This window comes from Rissa tridactyla, chromosome 16 (assembly GCF_028500815.1).
Source record: "Rissa tridactyla isolate bRisTri1 chromosome 16, bRisTri1.patW.cur.20221130, whole genome shotgun sequence".
Lineage (NCBI taxonomy): Eukaryota > Metazoa > Chordata > Aves > Charadriiformes > Laridae > Rissa > Rissa tridactyla.
This window is the reverse complement of record NC_071481.1, coordinates 589,239-607,225: the sequence shown is the minus strand read 5'-3', so window position 1 is coordinate 607,225 and position 17,987 is coordinate 589,239. Positions and strand designations below refer to the sequence as shown.

The following is a 17,987-nucleotide window of genomic DNA, read 5'->3' as shown; positions in this document are numbered from 1 at the left end:
CCTTTGTTTCAAAGGATGGTATTTAAACTGTACTCAAGGACTTGGACACAATGAATTTTACAAAAAATAAATACAGATCCATAACTGTTGGGGAGGTTGGGGGTGGCGGGTCCAGCAGCGAGCGCTACAGCATGAGACGGAGTGTGTGTGCTATTTATAGTTCGGCATAAATACTTGGGGCTGCAACGCCAGTTCAGCTGCGTGGCACACGCCGTCTCTGCCCAGGCACGGCACGGCACGGACGGGCTGCTTCAGCCTCGCGCGTCGGTGTGGTGGGACACGGCCGTAGCTCGCGGAAAGGAAGAGGCCGCCCTGAATCGCAGGCCCCCGCGTTCCCTCCCGCCCGCGACAGCGCCAGGGAGGGTTTTCACTTCTGAAGCGAGAGGCTGCGGCGGCCGGGCCAGCCCCTCCGCCCGCGCGCGGCCGGTTCAAGGCACTGTCAAAGTCTGAGACCTGGAGAACAGCCCAGGTTTCACGAGCAGCTCTCCCGAGTTCCACGGCTGAGCAGCGCGGCACAAACCAGCGTTCAAGGCAAACCAGACTTCTTTAAAGCTGTGAAGACGCTGATGTGGAGATGGGGCTCTGACACTACTCAACCCAAGGGCAAGCCAGAAGGCGTGCGATCAAGTATACGGGCATTCCGTCTCTCAAACAAGTTTAAATTCCAATTCTTTTCCTGCTGGTTAAAAACAAAAGATGGAAAAAGCAAATGCATCCAGCCAAGACTTCAGCCCTTGTCACACTTTACAGTGTTCCTGCAGGCGCGACGCTCATTCTTGGGTGCGCCGTGCCGCAGTTTTAGCTCTTTGCTTGTTCAAGAAACGTTCCGTGAGTGAACTGCTCGCAGCTTCTCTTCAGCTACGGTAGAGAGAGGAACCACAGCCCAAGCCAGCTAGGTCACTTGGGCGAGTATAAAGGCAAATCTACAGGCCAAAAAAACCAGCAAACCTCAAACAAAAAGAAGAAAAAAAAAAAAACACCCTAAAATAACTACCTTTCAATCCGCAACACTCTGGCTAATTCCTACACCTTCACTAGAACATCTCAGTGGCCTTTTCCCAAGAGCTGCTGCAAACCGGAGGCGCGACAGGCACGAGACCCCTCCGACGGCCCGGTGGGTTCCTGCACGCGAGGTGACGCATTTGGAAGCGATTCTGCGTCAGGGTATCTAAGCACCGCCAGCAATTCCGCAAGCCTGTGGTGAATCTCCCAAGGAAGCTGTGCTCACCTTTCCCAGTAACAGTTGTTTTTTTTTTTTTTTTTTTTCTAAACTAGTACAACGCCAACTTAGCTCCTTTAAAACAGTGAAGAAATAAAAACCAGCCCTTGCTGCAGGGGGTCGATCTGCCCAACCCAGCGCGCTGGCCGAGAGCTCGGCACAGAACCGACCGCAAACAGCCCTCGCCACACGCAGCAGCTTTTTCTGCCTGGTTCTGCCCCGCCGCAGCGGGAGGCGAGAGCGGCCCCAAGAGTCACCCCTCGGGCCAGCTAAGGGGGGAACTCGCTCCCCCCTTCCCCTTACAGGACGGCACAGCCGGGGTGATCAGAAATGAAAACAATCTAGCTGTGAGAATGGGATTCAAGATAAATAAGGGTGTTTCTTCTTAGAAGGAAAAAGTGCTGTGCTAGGAAGGGCTGTAAAACAAATACCTGCAAACGTTTCAATGCTGCAACTTAAAAAACCCCACCGAAATACAGGAAGAACTGACGTTCAGACAAAGGGAAAGGTGAAGCTTCATAACGCAGCCTCGGGGAGCTCCCTGCTGCAGGACGCCCGTCCCTTCCGAAGGCACGAACGGGAACCGAAGGCCCACGTTCTCGTATGAGCCTCACCCCGAACAGGGCTCCAGCTCTCCTGGGAAGAGCTCTAACCTCTAACCACGCAGAGGAAGACGAGCACAGGACGTCCGTCTTCCTCCCAGGCACTGAACAGAGGTGGGGTCCAGACCTGTCCTACCAGACAGACCCCTCCCGAAAAAGAAACTGAAGGAAGGAGTTTGGTGGCAAACGAAGCATTAGGGGGTGAAGGAGCTCCCAGCAAAAGCTACCTGACCGAAAGCCATAAGCTGCGATGCTGCGGTGACGTTCAAGGCAATCGCTTTCCTCAGAGTTCACCCCTCGGGTCTCCTCTGTGGGCAGCGCGGCGCCTTCTCCCACCCCAGGGAAGGGCCGAGGGACGCCACAGCGGGGGCCTCGCTCTCTGCCGGCTGCGGTTCCGCAGCAGCACGTCAAACACGCAGTTTTCACTCCCTCTATCATCAGTACGTTTGTGTTTCCAAGCACCGGTTTGCCACTGCCTTCTCTCAAAGCAACACTGGTTCTGGATAACGAACTCGCGTCGAGCCAGGGGTCAGCACTTTCCCCTGCTAACGAAGCTCGTTAAGGTTCTGGTCGTGAAGGTTTTGGCGCTGCCTGTTCAAGTTGATGGTGTTGTCCAGCGTGATGCCGTCGTCCTCCTGTGTGGTTTCCGGCATGAACTGCCGGAATATGCTGACGCTGCCGTGCCAGAAGATGGGCTCGGGCAGTCGGCCCACCACGCTCCACGTGCGCGTCTCAGGGTCGTAGGCCTCCAGGACGTCCGAGAGTTCAAACGTGTTATCGTAGCCACCAGAGACATAGAGCTTCCCGCCGAGCACAGCCACGCTCCCCCCAACGTGAACCTACAATTTAAAAATAAACATACACAGCAATCAGAAAGGAGGTTTCCAACGAGGCACACGATAAAGCTGTCGGGTACCGTCCTGCAACTGCTCCCTTGGACGGGACTCGGCGCCCAGCAGCGGCTGCCTCTGGCTCCGAACCAGCGCTGCCCAAACACCGGGAGGAGACAGAGTTTTCTTCCGTGCTGGGCTGAACACCCGCCCACGCAACCACAGCCCAGGATTTTTCCTTCCAGTGTGATACACTTCAGTGCACTCCATGGGCAAGGGGTTACAACCTAAAGAGCGCCTGGTTTTCTAAAGGGAAATGAAGCCAATTTTTAACACTTGAAAGGCATCCAGTAGGCTGGTAAGCATCCTACCTGAAGCATGGCAGGGATTTTATCCCACTCGTTCTTCACTGGATTGTAAACATCCACTTCAGCCGAGTCATCTCTGTGGGAGATAACACAAAATTACTCTTCTGCGTTTTGAAAACCTCCTGCCTTGTGAAGCCTGAAACATTCAACAGCCTGAAACGCTGCAGTGAGCACTTCTGCTCCAAAGCCACTACATATATCGGAGACCAAAGGGTTCCTGCACAAAGGCGCAGGTCTTGATGCAGACGCCAACGCCAAATCTAGCTGGGCCGGAGGAGCTGAGAGAAGAGCCGGCGAGGGCAGCGTAATCCCCCAAGGCTTCTCCCACCCGCTCCACTCACAAGACGGAGGGCGACAGTGACAGGCGAGGGACGTTTGCGACGCGGAAACGTGCGCTGCTGACACAAGAATGCGAAGAGGACAAGGTCAGGGCAGCCGGAGAAGTGCTGTCAGTCACTCCAAGACAGTCCTGTTACAGACGGATTCAAAAGGCTGCAAGGAATATTTTATTGTCTTTGTATCTATTGTGACATCGCACGCTGCCACGCACTGTGCGAGTGACGAGGGATCGCTACCCATTGCTGACATGAATCCGAGCAGGGGAGGGAGTGAAAATAAAGGAGGAATCTCACCTACAACAGCAGTTGTCTGCTCAGCACGACATTTCGTCAGAAATCTGTCTGAGCCTGCGGCGAAGCCGAGGCGTGTGCCCTGGGACTTTCTGGTCACACTCTGGACACGCTTTAAAACCAGTTTCTTGAGTCTGAGCTACTTTTGCGATGTACCTGGAACTGAACGGCTGTTCACCTGAACAAAACACCTTTTCCGTGGGCACTTGTAAGCAGGCGCTCCAAGCCCCAGGGCGCTGCGCTGATACCCACCTTTCTCCCTCCGAACCCAGAGCTGGTACCTGCCTTGGGACTTAAACGCTGCTGCCAAGCCTGAAAGAACCGCTGCTGCCCACGCTTCCCGTAACCAACAGCAGCAGCGGAAAACGCCTGCGAGTCTGAAGCCGAAGCCCCCGATGGGCTGGAGGGAAACGAGGGGCAGCTCCAGGCACTGGTGACAGCCAGGCCGGCACCTCCGTCCCGTCCCAGGGGCAGCTCTAAGAAGGACGCAGCTGAAGACCAAAGCCTCAGCGCCACGCCGGATTTACAGTTACAAAACTAGGCCCGCTAGAGGGAATCGTCAGTCAGAAGCTTTAGTCTGAGCTATTAAAACTAACCAAAAAATGAGTTTGCAATTTTTATTCATAACCTGCTCCTCTGTCCTCCAACAGTTCTCTTACAGCTTTATACAGAGCAGCAGTCCACGCGCAGCACGTGAAATGAGGGGAGAAACCTGACGCCGAAAATCTCCTCATTAACTCCTGCAGATGCATAAGCAATCAGAAATCCTGAAGCGTCAATCATCAGTATTTTAAAATGGATAAGAAAAAGGAAAAGCTATAGAATCAGCTTGCAACAAGCAGCCAAATAGCTACACCGCCCCTGCCAGTATTTACTGAGAAGCAGGTGCCTCAAAGCGCTACCTGCAAACAGCTGCCAGGGACCACGACACTCGGCTGAACCCAACGGAATCAAATAAAAGGACTTGGGTAGAAGTTGCTGCTTTATGCAACGCCAAGAGGAGATTAAAAAAAGAAAAGTGTCTGGAGGCCATCACAGAAGTCTATGTTTGCTCAAAGTCAACACAATAAGATGAAATGCTGCAGCGCTAGCATGCCTTTCAGTTTATTTTTAATTAAGTGGATAACTGAAGTATTTGCACCACCAGGACAGCTTCAGATGGGTAATTAAGTCCCAATTTGGAAAGGCGCTTAAAAATAGTGACCAATCATTTCATCTTCAGTCCTCTTATCTCTGCTGAGACGGAGGATGTCCTCTCCCGCACTACAGTTTAACATTTTCTTGGAGCTTACTCGCTTATTTATAGCAACAAGGGGGGTTGAACCAGAAGCCAAGAAAACTGAGAAGTCTATTTCCAAGCAGCGCTGCTGACTTCAGCCGGATTTACACCTGGCTATTCCCCAGCCCGTGGGTTTAGATTCAGACATTTTTATGCAATTTTAAGCGTAGTTCTTTGAGGGCTAGCTACAAAAGAAGTAAAGGAGAGAGGTGTGGGGGTTTACAGACCCACCTGCACCAGCAGAGGAAGCACTGCCGTGCTTTCCCAACGCAGTGCTCTCCTACGACCACCTGCAAAATCCGCACACCTTCCCGGGGAAGCCCTGGGCTTGCCCAGAGGGGACGCGGGGAGGGAGGCGATCACCCCCCTAACTCACCTTATGAAATACATGAGGCCGTTGACAGTGACGGTCTTCGGGGCAAAGGACCAGGGGGGCAGGTGGCCGCAGTTCACAAGGGACCAGAGGTCGCTGTCGGGGTCGTAGCACTGCATCACCATGGACTCTTTGCCAGCCAGGGAGCCGATGGCGAACAGCTTGCCGCGGCACGAGGTGGTGGAGCAGTTGTCCATGGGGTACAGCATGGGCTGCAGAGCCTCCCAGCTGTCCACCGAGTGGTCGTAGCGCTCCGTGCTGTCGGAGGCGATCACGTACAGCAGCCCGTCCAGGACCGTGGAGCTGTGGTATTCTCTGGCTTTCAGCATGGGAGACACCTCCGTCCACTCGTTCACGCTGGAATTGTACCTCCAGACGCAGTCGTACAGCCTCGACCCGTCCGATCCTCCTGCAGCACAGCACACCACATTTCACAGTGTGGTTTCACAAAGGGAAGAACTACGGGGCGATGGAGGAGAGGGCTCGGCTCGAGATCTTTGTTGTGTCTTCCAGCTACCCCTCCTTAACACCCACACGCGCTTTTCTGCTTCCCAGGGCTGTACATTATGAAAATTCCCCCACACGCTACTGGGGGACCACAGTGGTGTGCGCTGTGAGGATCTTAACAGAACTGTTGCACTGTTTCTTTCCCAGCAAGCCAGGGAGGATTTCTCCCATGTTGTTCCTAGACTGTACTCAGCCACGACTCAAACTGACTCTCCCAGGTTCGACTACCTCCATCCTTCCAAATAACCGTTTTCTTCCCCATTTTGCAACCCCCACTCTGTCAGTATCCAGAAGCTGCCGTGACGTAGTGGAGACTAACACTCACCAGCGCCTGGCTGCCAAGGCAGCGTTACTGCCGGCAGCATGGAAACCTTCCAACCCCCCCTGCCCGCCCCACGACACTGACACTAAGCAGAACGACCGAAGATCCCCGCCAGCAGCAGCCTCGCCGGAGCAGAGGGCTCTCGGCCGTATCGCTGCCCCCAGACCCGCCTGGGATTGCTCCTGAAAGCTCCCATGGGATGCAAGGGCATCCACACAATCGCGCTGTGTGGTAGCCCGTCATTTTTACAACTCTGCCCTTAAAGCAGAGCTTTGTTTTCTGCTCACTGACTAGAGAATGAACAGTTTTCTGTTCACCTGCATTTGACCTGCCCTTCAAATCTTTGTCAGCACGTCCCGCACACCCAGAGCAAGCTGTTCTGCAGCGCCTGGTTTCCCAGGCCTTGGTGTGTTACGGCTGCCACAGGGCGGCCACTCCAGCTACAGGGACGTAGTTCAAAGGAGGCATCTGCATGCAGATTAACAGCCAAATTTACACATCTGTGTCACCTTGACAGAAGTAATTATAGCCCCAGTGGACTGTGAGGAGGCAGGATTCGTGCTGGGGAAGGTACTGTGACTCACAGGCACCGGCTGGGTGAGGAACCGGGGGCTTTCTGACACACCTCGGCCTCAAGCACACGCTTGGCTTGTGATTCATGGGGCTCTGAACCCAAGCACCTTCTTCACAGCCAGAAATTCAAAACCCTCTCAAGTCACTACTATTCCCAGAGCAAGCGGTTAGAAAGTTCCACCAGTACAAGATCTGTGACTTCTGCCCACGTGCTCGGGAGCATTAGTCATGACAAAATACCTCCTGGACTGAGACCAGCTGCTAAATCCAGCACCGACTCCAGGAGTCCCTATGCCTGTCTTCAGGCTGCAGTTGTACTGACCCGAGCAGAGCTTCAGACTCTCTGCCACCCTGAGAAAAGCCAAGTTTCCCTGCTAGAACCCATGTATTTTCAATGGAAATCTCAACACTAGTGCTTTTGTGCTCCCCACGCCTTACCGGTGACGTAGATGTCGTTGCCCAGGGCAGCGACGCTGTAGCCCCCACCCAGGTGCTCGGGGAACTCGGCCAGGTAGCGCCAGTGGCCAGTGCGTGGGTTGTAGCAGTCAACGGTGACGAGCTCGTCGCAGTCACGGTCGCAGCCACCGACGAGGACAAGGATCTCGGCCAGGCCGGTGGAGGGCCGGGGCCGCATGCGGGCACAGGGCCCCCGGTCGTGGCGGTCGAGGCGGGCGGCCTGGAAGTCGCGTGCCTCACGCAGGAGGCGCAGGCAGGGCGGGCAGCGGGCCACCAGCGGCTCACCCTCCACGTGAGCCAGCAGGTAGAAGCGGCGCACGAAGGGCAGGCGGACGTGGGCCAGGAGCTGCGGCAGCAGCGGGGCACGGGCAGCAGGGTCAGCGCGTACCCAGCGCAGCGCCAGCTGGAAGGCGGCCTCCTCCTTGGGGACGCAGAGCCCGTCGTCCCGCAGGTAGGAGAGGAGGCGCGGCAGTGGCAGCCGCTCCAGCTGGGCGCCCAGCTCACCCACATGCCGCAGGACGAAGCGGTGGGCAGCAGCTGCCAGTGCCGGGCAGGCGAAGGCCTCGGCGAAGTCCTGCATGTCCAGGGCGTTGGCGGGCTCCAGCTGGCGCGCTAGCCAGGCGCCACAGGCCTCCTTGACGGCGGGGAACTGCAGCAGGTCAGCGGCGCGCAGCAGGCGCTCAGCGATGTCGGGGCCCAACCCGCCCACCCGGCCGGTGTAGGCAAAGTCGAGGAGTCGCGCCAGGCACTCGGGCTCCACGCCGTGCAGCCGCACCCGCTCGGCCCGCGCCTCCCGCAGCGCCCCGCCGAACATGGCGCGGAAGTAGCCAGAGGCAGCAGCCAGGACGGCACGGTGCGCCCCGAACTCCCGGCCGCCTGCCACCACCGTCACGTCCAGCAGGCTCCGCTCCGCCCGCAGCGCGCTCAGCCCCCGCAGCAGCGACACCGCGTGCGCTGGCTCCCCCGTCGCCGCTGCCGCCGTCCCACCGCCGCTGCTGCCGGTGCTCGCCGCCATATCGTGCCTGTGGGAGAACACACGCCGTGTCACACCCTGTGCTGAGCCCCTTGGGATTCAGCCCTGAGAGCAGCTTGCAGGACAGAGAGAAAAAAAAAAATAAAAAAAGCAAGAAAAAAACCACAGAAAAAAAACCAGAAAGAAAAAGGTGGGTTAGGTCAGGGAAAAACGTCCTCTGGCTGGGAAGCGGGATAAACTAAACAGCCCTCGAAAACATCCTCCTTCCCCCGTCACAGAGGAGCGTCAGTTGCATAACGTGCTGGCACTGCCAGCAGCCTTCCCTGCTTAGTCTAATTATATTTTTAAGAAGCCCGTGTTGAAGTTTCCCAGGATTAAGGCAGCCTCACAAGAGCCAGGCAGAGCTCTGTAAACCCAATAGCTCTGTGAACGTTGCGCCTAAGCCCCCGGGCGCCGTGTCTCTTGGACAGGGTGCCCAGGGGAGCAGCCCCACCGCTATTTGAGGAGGTCTTTCCTGAAAAGCGAGGTGTGGAGGCGGGTGTTCCCAGCAGCCGCTCTCTCTGAGCCCCCTGGCTCTGCCGTGCTGCCCCTTATCGAAGGCAAGGCTTGGCTAAGTACATCTGAAGACCTCCCGTGCTTGGTCTGGAAGCGTTACGGCTGGTGTCCTGCCAGACCTCCCTGTCCCCGCTCACATCCAGCTTGCTCAGTAACCACTTCCAGTCAAATAAATGCCATAGCAATAAAATTCTTCTGTACTAAACTGGTTGCGTTTTCAGCCCTTCTGGATGCAACGGTCCCACGCAGCCCACGCCATACTCAGCAGAGCGCGTGCGGGTGCGATACGGGACTCCTCCACGGAGAATATGAACCGCGGTTACGGTTGGGGCCCTGCCAGACGGGGAGGCGCGGGAGCGGTGTGAGGGGGGGCCGGTCCCCGGGCCCGAGACTGCCGCTCCGGGCCCCGCTCGGGGGCCCCGGCCGCGGTCGGGCGCAGCCATCGCCCTGCGGGCGTGGCGGTTCCACGTGCCGGTGCGCCGTGTCCCAGCGGAGCGCGGCGAGCTCGGGGCCGGGGCTGGTGAGAGGCGGCCGCCCTGCCCTCCCCGCCACCGCCGGCCGGGCCCTGCCCCGCGGTACACCTCCCCGTCCCCCCAGGGCCCACTACAAGTCTGCGGCAGGACCCGCTCCCCGCCGCCCCGGTGCCCCCGAGCTCACCGCTGCTCCCCGCCGCTCCCCGCTCCGCTCGCCGCCACCCCAGCCTCGCCCTCCAGCGGCCCTGCCCCGACCGCCGCTCCCGGCGGCCCCCGCGCCAGCCACCGCGCAGGCCCGGACTACGGCTCCCAGCGGCCCCCGCGCGGACGGACTACAGCTCCCGGCAGGCCCCGCGAAGGAGGACTACCGCTCCCAGCATCCCCCGCGCGGGCGGCCGCCCCTTCGCCGCCTCCCGCCGGTACCGAGCGGTTCGCGGGTGTCGGCGCTGCCCGGTTGCCGCTGCCGTCTCGACCCCGCCTCCGCCTCCCGCGCCGGGACATGGACTCCGACTCCTGCGCCTCCCCGTTCGCCCCGGAGGTGAGCCGGGGACCTGGGCCGGGGTGGGGGGGCGTCTCCCGCCGCCCGGCCCGGCCCGGCCCGGCCGGCGGTGCCCGCTCCCCGGTGCCGTTTCCCTCCGCCGCCCCCCCCGTGGGGCCGGGGCCATCTTATGCCGCCCAAGCGCGGCGGGCCGGGGTGAGGAATGGCGGCGGCGCGCCCCGCCGTGTCCTGCGGCGGGGGGCGGCCCACCGGCGGGCCCGGTACCGAGACCGGGGGTGCGGTCGGGGGGTGCTTTGGGGTGGGGGGGGGTGAGGGGCGGGGGGGCGGCGCTGCCCGGTACCGCCGCGGGGGGTGGGGGTGGGGCGGCGCGGGGAGCGGCGGCGGGCGGGGCCGGCTGCAGGGAGCGGCGGCGCCTCCCCCCGCCATGCCCGGCCCCGCGGCCGCCGCTGACCCCCCCTTCCCCCGCAGGACTTCTCCCCCGCCGCCCGCCGGCACCGCACCGTGGAAGACTTCAACAAGTTCTGCACCTTCGTCCTGGCCTACGCCGGCTACATCCCCTACCCGCAGGAGGTGAGCGGGCACCGGGCACCCGGCGGCCGCACCGGGGCTTTTGTAAGATCAGCCGCCTCCGCGACGAGTCCCCGAGACAAAAGGGGGAACTCCGGCGGCCGGGGGGGGCTGCGAGCCACGGGGTGGGTGGGTGGCCGCGTTTTGGGCGGGGCGAGGAACGGTGGGGATCCCGGAATCTCTCCCGCCACCTCCCCCGCACCCCGGGCAGCTCCGTCCGCGGCTCTGTGCCGCTGGAGACCCCCCCCCGGCGGCCCGGGGAGAGCGGGAGCCCGGGCGAGATGGGCCCTGCGAGGCAGCGCCTCAGGGGAACGGGCGCAGCGCCTCCGCCCGCACGCGAGTCAGTCCGAATTAATGCTTTTATCCGCTTCCTCGGCGTTTTCCAGGAACCGCCACTGAGGAACAGCCCCAGCCCCCCCAACAGCACCGGAGGCACCATTGACAGCGATAGCTGGGATCCGCGATTCAATGACATCCCCTCTTCCGTTTCCCTGCCCGCCAAGAACAGAAAGAACTTTAGTCAGCTTAAGCGAGCGAAACCCTACAGTTCCCTGTTCCAGCGGGCAAAACCCGGCAACTTCCTGCCAGAGCGAAAGCAAATCGATAAGATCAGGAAGAAGAAAAAGCTGAAGAGGAGGGAAACGGAGGTGTCTGCAGAGGAGGACTACGAGGAGAAGCTACTGGAGCTGGAGGGGGAGGACTCTTATGTAGAGACACCGATGAGCCCTTCGTCTGAGGGCGACCCTCAGTCTGCGGCCGAGCACTGCTCGGTGTGGGACTCTGACACCCCTTCCAGCGTCTCCTACCCTGCCGTGACGGCCGAGCAGACGGTGGAGATCCAGAGCGTGGGCAAGCGAACGGTCATTCGGCAGGGCAAGCAGGTGGTCTTTCGGGATGAGGATGGTACCGGCGATGACGAGGACATCATGGTGGACTCAGGTAGGTGGCCTGGCTGTCCAAGGAGGGTTAGCCAGGTGGACGCGATGGTGCTGTTGCCGATCGCTTTGGTACTTTACTTGTAGCATGAGGATAATGGCAAAGTGTGCTGCCTGGGCAGAATTAACAGCGGTTGGGTTTTTGGGGGGAAGGAGGGGGTTGGTTGGCTGCTTTTGCAATAAACTCAGTGAAAAGCTGTGGCTTTAGAGCAGCAGCTGGTTCTTCTCTCCTGGATTATGGCCTCTCATGTACTGCTGAGAGTCTCTTCCTGTGCAGGAGAGACTAGTTTCACTTAAGATGTGGAAGAATCAGCCAAGTGCCTGCCTTTGAAACCCAGGTACTTAACGTAGTGCAAAAGGAGAGTAAATTCCCGGTGCAGGTGAGAGGCGCTGGCTGTCAAAAACATAGCTTGCTGTTTGGCTTTGCAGATGACGATTCGTGGGACCTAGTCACTTGCTTCTGCATGAAGCCTTTCGCCGGGCGGCCGATGATCGAGTGTAACGAGTGCCACACCTGGATCCACCTCTCCTGCGCCAAAATCCGCAAGTCGAACGTCCCAGAGGTCTACATATGCCAGAAGTGCCGGGACTCCAAGTTTGACATTCGCCGTTCGAACCGTTCCCGGACGGGCTCGCGCAGGCGCTTCCTGGACTAGGGGAGGGGGGCGCGTGCTGGTGCTGCGCGGGCGGGCGGGCGAGCCGGACCCTGGCCGGGAGGCTGGGCACAGCTCCCCCGAACTGCTGCTGCTCAGGCTGAAGGGCTGCCCGGCCGCCTGCCGGAACAGGGACGAGGAATTGCCATGTCAGGGGCAGCCGGGGCTGGAAGAGGCCGACTGGTCAAAACTGCTGCTAGATACCGATTAGCTCAAGGGACAGACTAAGCTCTCTGGGTTCGGTGGGGTTTTGTCCGGTTACGACTATGAATTGGGTGATGTCTGGGGAATGTATAATACCTTTGCCACGTATGTTTTCTCATCCCATCGGGAAACTGCAAACCTTCTCTGTGCTAAGAGACTCCTCCTCCTCCAAAGAGGGAGGAGGGGGGAATCCGTGTGAAGAGTCTGAAAAGTAAATGGCCATGTGTTTTAATTTTAATGTAATATTATACCTGCCCATTTGTCCATATATATCAATCTTAGATACTCTAAGGCTCCGTAGGAGTGAGCGTCAATGCATACCGACCTCTGTGCGACCGGCCTCCTTCAGCGGGCCTGGGCAGTAGGGGAGTTCTGGGATTTAGCATCGTTCACCTGGAAACAGGACTTCTTCCTGCGCCGAGGGACCGGCGCGTTTAAAGAAGGGAGCAGCCCTTTTTCTGGACAGGCAGCGCTGGGGATTAGCAACATCGGATTTCTTCCTAGAAGGTCTCTTTTTCGTGACTTTGTTTTGCATGATTGGCTCAAATGTGTGTATGGGGGGTACTGTTTGCTCCACTTCCCAGCCCTTCGTTAAACTCTAAGGTGCTGTTTTAAGAAGACGCTGACTCTCCCTTTTCTCAGCCCAGAATTCAAACGTGGACTGTAAAAGGAGCCGTAGTAAACTTAGAACCTGGCAGGTCTGGTTTGGGATTTGATCATTTCCATCCGAGTACTACAGCTGAGTTGACTTTTGTTTTCGCTGTTTGTTTTTTGAGAATGGATTTGTAATCAGAATCTTTAACCTATTGGTTGCAAATTATACAGAGAAAAGCAGATGCAGGCTATGCAGCTAGCAAGATGAAGTGCAATGAAGATCCATCCGAGGCAGGGGAGGACAGGAGAGCGCTGAGGCCCCCGCCGATGCTGCGGTCCCTTGACGGGACTTCCTGGGGCCTCAGCCCGAGGGAAATCCATTCAGAAACGTGCCAGGGAGTTGAGGCTCATGAGCATGGCCACCAAGATGGTGGCATTGTTCCTCAGTGACCAAACAGAGTGAGCTGTATGTATCGCACAAATTTGGTTTATGTTTTGAGGTATTTCTCTGCAGTTACACCTGATGAACAACGAGTGCTCTGTCCGGTGGGACCGTGCGGGGAGTCACTGGCCGTACCATGGCTGAGGCAGGACTGGCCACACCGGTAGGAATGTGTCCACGTTAGTCCTGCAGATACACCGCGTTGGACCACCCGCCTTATCCGAGTACTGGCTCATCGGGAGATGCATCCTGGTGATGACCAAAGGTCTTCCCGGTACACAGAGCCAGGTACCCTCCTTCCGATGGCTGACACGGGGCTGACAAAGCTCCAGGCCCAGCACTGGCATGCCTGCGGCTCCGCTGCGGGGGATGCGGGGGTGAGAGAGCTCTGCCGGCACGGGTCAGGACGACGGAGCTGCACCACGTGCAACTGTTCTTCTGTCCTGCTTCTTTATAAAAATCCCGTTCCACCAAGCCGCAGCAACTGACCCTGGGTTCTGAAAACCAGCTCCAGCTTCTGTAAAATCTTAAGACCATGACTGTGGTACGCTGCCTTCCAGAAGCTACGTGGAACCACCAAGGAGTTTGCCAAAGACTTGCCCCTGATGGCTGCCTGACTGTCCCTTGCAGCCAGAAAAATAACCAAAGTTCTCAAATGCTGCCATTTCACTCTGCAAACTTTGGAAGATCCCAGTCGCAAGCTGCGTAAGGGTTGGACCTGCTCTGGAATTTGTATCTCTGAGTTTACAGCGTGTCTGCAATTCAACTGGACCTCCGTGCAACGCGTTCCCTGAAGCTTTTATGGGAGAAATGGCAAACTGCCAAGCGAACTGGCTCTTTTTCACAGAGGTTCGATACTAATCAGCGTGACTGACTCTTGTTCTGTTACCTTTTCAGATTTATCCAAATAGATGGTGTCCGACAAGTCCAGCACGTTACAATATCAGCAGAGAGAGAAAAAAAAAAAAAGTAACATCTCCATTCTTTTAGTTCATCACTTTCAGCCATGTATAATTATAGTTTAATTCAGAACTTTATTTTTTCATTAAAACTGTTTTAATGAAACATGTTTTTTTTCTTAAATGTGAAACAAGTGAACAATGATTTTGTTTTATTCCGAATTCAGGAGTCGGCTGTTATGATTTACTGGTGTGTAAAGCAGTTGTGCCAGGTGGCAGCAAGACTTGATGCTTCACGTGCTCTTCCCTACAGGATGCGCAAAGTCAGGTGCGGATAGAAGTGCTGCAAACGCACCTTCCACGTGCTGGCAGGTATCCCCACCTCTCTTTGCAGCAGTTGCTCCTTGCCCAGCCTCTGCTGTAAGGTAAATTGTGATGGGTCCCGTTCCTGGCGCAGGGACAAGCACGGGGCAGGGGGGAGCGATGTGGGCAGGTGATGCCGGCGGCAGCCGGAGCCCAGAGTGGCCGAAGGCAGATGGGCCGCTGCACCGGGCTCACTGACGGGGACCTGCGGAAAGGTGTGGAGGCTGGCACAGGTCCCAGGGGAGGGCTGGGGTCCTTGGTGGAGAGTGCCTGAAAGGCAGGCTCGGTGTGAAGAGGCCAGGCGCGCGGCAGGGTGAATCACGGCAGGTGAGACTGCCGGCCAAGGTGGCCCCATACCTGTCCCGTTTGCCTGAGAGCCTGATCCCTGCAGGACCGGGCACTGCAGCCTTAGAAACACCTGGCCTGCTCAGCCAGATCCAAAAACCCCCTTTAAACCCTCTGTGAGCTGCACCAAAGGGGAGTTCCTGCCCTCCCACCCCTGGGTGGCACTGAGGACCCCAAACCACCAAAGGGATGCTGGTGCCACCCCTCAGCTCCTGCTCGTGCCATGATCCTGAAGGCGCTGCATTCAAAGCAGAAGCCTTGACACCTCGGCAAACTTAAAAGACAGCTTGCATCTCTGGAAATGGTGCTGGACAATATTAGAAGCTAAGCTCTGGCTGCTTACAGCTTCTATTTTAATTCTGTTCGTAGTTTTGTGTTTTATATAGTGATCAATAGAAGTCCCCGAGGAGTTGTAGCTGTAAAATGGCAGCTTCTCCCAGCGCAGAAATGGTGGTGGTGAAAGCAGCGGTTTTTTAAGTGGGGCTATTCTTACAGTGTCTTTAAAACTTTGCACTGATAGAAAGTAAGGACGAGAGTAGGTATTCAGCAGGAGAGACCAACCCAACACCTGGCTCTGAGGGAGGAGATGACAGGACAGGGAGCAGACTCTACTGTGTGGACACCATTCAGCAACCCTCGACAAGGACAGATGCTGCAGGGAAGCAAAAATGGAGCTGGAGCATTAACTACTGCAGAGAAGAACCTGCTGCAGCAGCCTCACGGATGGGGAAGGGCACTCGCAGCACTTGAAAGGAGAAAAGCAAGAGTCTGAACCTTTGGCGGGCCAATCTGTCAGGAAAAAACAAGCTATATACTTTTTATGATGTTTAGCCAGGGAACGGGGCAAGGCCTGTGTCAGTATTAATCATGAGGGATTTTACTTTAACGAGAGTTGCAAATTCAGATGTTCAAAGTACAAAGTTAATGTTCATCTGCCCCTCGCACAGATTTCTTTGCGGTTAGAGAGAAGGTTAATTCCGAAGTGCTGTGGGGAGACAGCGCAGGGGGGAAGGCAGGAGAACGGAGCCCGATCTCTGAGAACACAGCTGTGACCGGGGAGAGCACCCGCCTGCCGCCAAGCCCTGGCCATGCGGCCGAGCCGTCCTCAGGTACGAACGCGCTGCCCGAGTTGCACGGGACGGGGGTTGGACGGCTTTCACAGCAGAACTGGGGCCTGGAGCTGTGGCTCCTTGTCGCCTTTCACTGGCTGGGCCACCCTGGGACGTGGCTGTCAAAGACGAGAGCACACACAGGAAAACAAGGGAAGACTCCAAAAAGTAAATCCTAAACCTGTATCTCCACCTCAAGAACTTCCAGTTTAAAGGCTCTGGCTGAAAAGACCAGCATGGGTTCCCAGATCCCTATTAAGGTATTTTAAGCATTTGCTGGGTCAATTAGAGACGGACGTGTCACCTCATGTTCCTATGGCATTTTAAAGTTTGCACCCAAAGATGCCACCCCGTTACAGGTTTTAACAGCTGGAGCAGGAACAACGCACTCTGCCTCTCAGAAACGTTATCTGTCAAGTGTAGCAATACCATGGGATATCTTGGAGTACTGAAGCAGTTTTTAGAATCACACTGCTATTTCTCCACATCTTAGCGTAGACAATATGCAAGAAAACACTTTCACGAGAGCAGGAACTGTCTCAGGAAGTTGTCAGAAACGAGGAGAATTGTTTCATTGCACAAACTTTTTTCATTAGATCACTCCTCAGTGTCACTGCCCTGCTAGATATAGGCCTATGGTAAAATTCTGCTTTGTAATTAGCAGTAAACATGTTGTCGCTATTTTGCACTTGCTTATGCAAAACTTAATTCTCCTCCTGGGAGTGTTTTGCCATATCCGAGTCACTACAGACCAGCCCTTACTCCTGACCAGACGCTTCATGCAGTGACAAGGCACGGACAAGGAATTCCTGGTGGAGATTTCTGCCCGGTCCAGCTCGTTGCAGATAACGTGATCCAAAGAGGTCAATAGGCAGGATGTGACAGAGGGTGCAGTTACATTTACAAAACTTGCAGCCCTTGCTTTTCAGGAGTTTATTTTCAAGAGTGTCCTACAGATGCAAAGGGACCATGGGCTATTTTTCAGCTGAATATAATTTATTGCACGTTTTACATTTAATTTCAGATCAACAGAACACAGCAAGTGTTCTGAACATTGAATCTGTTCAATCCCAACAGCAAGTGGAATAAAATCCTGCACCAGGAGCTAACTGGTCACAAATGAAGAGTTTTGTTTTGTTTTTAATAAAAACAAGCGAACACCCCTTCATTGTATCCACTTGTTTTTTAGCGTCGGGGCATCTCTTTCAGACTGGCTCAAATAAGTCTGCTTTTGGAAATCTAATTCTCCTGTTACAAGGACTCGAGCAAAGAGAACCACCGTTGCACAGAAAAAGGGGCCAGGTACGCATCAGGAAATGATTCATGGCAGTTGTCAAAAGCAACACTGCGCTGCCAAGGTACAGTTGGGTTTTCCCCTCTGTCTCTCACGTGTAAGCAATGAAGGCTGTTCTGGGACTCTCCAAGAGCAGAACTGTGACTGAGAAACAGCCACTATTATTCCTTTTCTCTATGAAAAAGATGGGGTAGTGTTGACGTATGCAGTGTGTAGTAGATACTGTAAGGCTGCCGTTTCCATCTGCTGTGTCACTACAACAGGACTGCCCTTTTTCCTGGTAAGTCACTGGCATGGCTTCTTTGCAAGAGTAATCCAATGGATTTATGTCATAATTGATGCTTTTTAGAAAGGGCAGCCGAATTTTACGTTTTCAGCTCTTTACCCACTTGGCATCTGTCCTCACTCTGGTCTGATTTACTTGTATAAACTACATTCCTCTTTTTCCTAGAAATAAATTAGATGGGAAAAGACAGTTGCCTCATCAGAATCAAATGAAACGAACTGCTGTCCTTCTCCCCCATTTGCTTTCCTCTCTCCTTGAAAACCTTGATAGTACACGGTTCTAGGTTGCAGAAGAATTAATAAGACTATTAAACCCCACGTCCTTGTCTGGAATAGCAGTGTCTGAAGTGAGCAGCTGGATGGATTCATTCTGAAGAGGTCCGTGTTACTACAAAAGGCAAAGAACTTAATTCCAAACATACTTGTTCTTAACAAGTACATTTCAAATACAGATTTGAGATGGAAAACAATCTCTGTCCTCTTTCCAACAAAAGGATTTACACAGAGGCCTTCCAGGAGGTGGCCAGAGAACTTAACCTCTCCTCAGGAGCAGGAAAAGGTATGTTACCTACCCCAGGAAGGATGTGGAGAAGTGAGAACAGGTCTTCTTCCCTGCTCCGTGCAAAAAGATACACATGA

At 55.9% G+C, this 17,987-nt stretch overlaps 2 protein-coding genes across 4 annotated transcripts; one reads left to right on the top strand and one right to left on the bottom strand.

Moving 5' to 3' along the window:
• Window positions 1–1,243: 1,243 nt before the first annotated feature.
• Window positions 1,244–9,435, bottom strand: KLHL21 (kelch like family member 21). 2 transcript variants are annotated; one of them, XM_054222187.1, is made up of 6 exons: window positions 9,344–9,427; window positions 8,893–9,019; window positions 7,141–8,180; window positions 5,304–5,709; window positions 3,023–3,095; window positions 1,244–2,660 (listed from the first exon to the last, which is right to left on the bottom strand). In XM_054222187.1, the coding sequence occupies exons 3-6, from the start codon at window positions 8,171–8,173 to the stop codon at window positions 2,367–2,369; spliced, it is 1,806 nt and encodes a 601-aa protein (XP_054078162.1). In that variant the 5' UTR covers window positions 8,174–8,180; window positions 8,893–9,019; window positions 9,344–9,427; the 3' UTR covers window positions 1,244–2,366. The 2 variants fall into 2 exon arrangements, with proteins under 2 accessions (XP_054078162.1, XP_054078163.1); XM_054222188.1 differs by lacking the exon at window positions 8,893–9,019 and having other exon boundaries at window positions 9,344–9,435.
• Window positions 9,436–9,543: 108 nt separating this feature from the next.
• Window positions 9,544–17,945, top strand: PHF13 (PHD finger protein 13). Of its 2 annotated transcripts, XR_008469480.1 has the most exons (5): window positions 9,544–9,697; window positions 10,127–10,228; window positions 10,612–11,164; window positions 11,590–15,769; window positions 16,794–17,945. XR_008469480.1 is itself a non-coding variant. In XM_054222251.1 (4 exons), exons 1-4 carry the CDS (start codon window positions 9,659–9,661, stop codon window positions 11,814–11,816), a joined length of 921 nt encoding a protein of 306 aa, XP_054078226.1. In that variant the 5' UTR covers window positions 9,544–9,658; the 3' UTR covers window positions 11,817–17,945. The 2 variants fall into 2 exon arrangements, 1 of the variants encoding a protein (XP_054078226.1); XM_054222251.1 differs by having other exon boundaries at window positions 11,590–17,945.
• Window positions 17,946–17,987: the final 42 nt, after the last annotated feature.

Coding starts and splice junctions, on each gene's coding strand:
- PHF13 (XM_054222251.1), top strand. CDS start 9,659: ATGGACTCCGACTCCTGCGCCTCCCCGTTCGCCCCGGAG. Junction 9,698..10,126: donor CCTCCCCGTTCGCCCCGGAG/GTGAGCCGGGGA, acceptor CTTCCCCCGCAG/GACTTCTCCCCCGCCGCCCG. Junction 11,165..11,589: donor GGACATCATGGTGGACTCAG/GTAGGTGGCCTG, acceptor TTGGCTTTGCAG/ATGACGATTCGTGGGACCTA.
- KLHL21 (XM_054222188.1), bottom strand. CDS start 8,173: ATGGCGGCGAGCACCGGCAGCAGCGGCGGTGGGACGGCGGCAGCGGCG. Junction 5,710..7,140: donor CAACGACATCTACGTCACCG/GTAAGGCGTGGG, acceptor GCTGTGCTGCAG/GAGGATCGGACGGGTCGAGG. Junction 2,661..3,022: donor AAATCCCTGCCATGCTTCAG/GTAGGATGCTTA, acceptor TTTAAATTGTAG/GTTCACGTTGGGGGGAGCGT.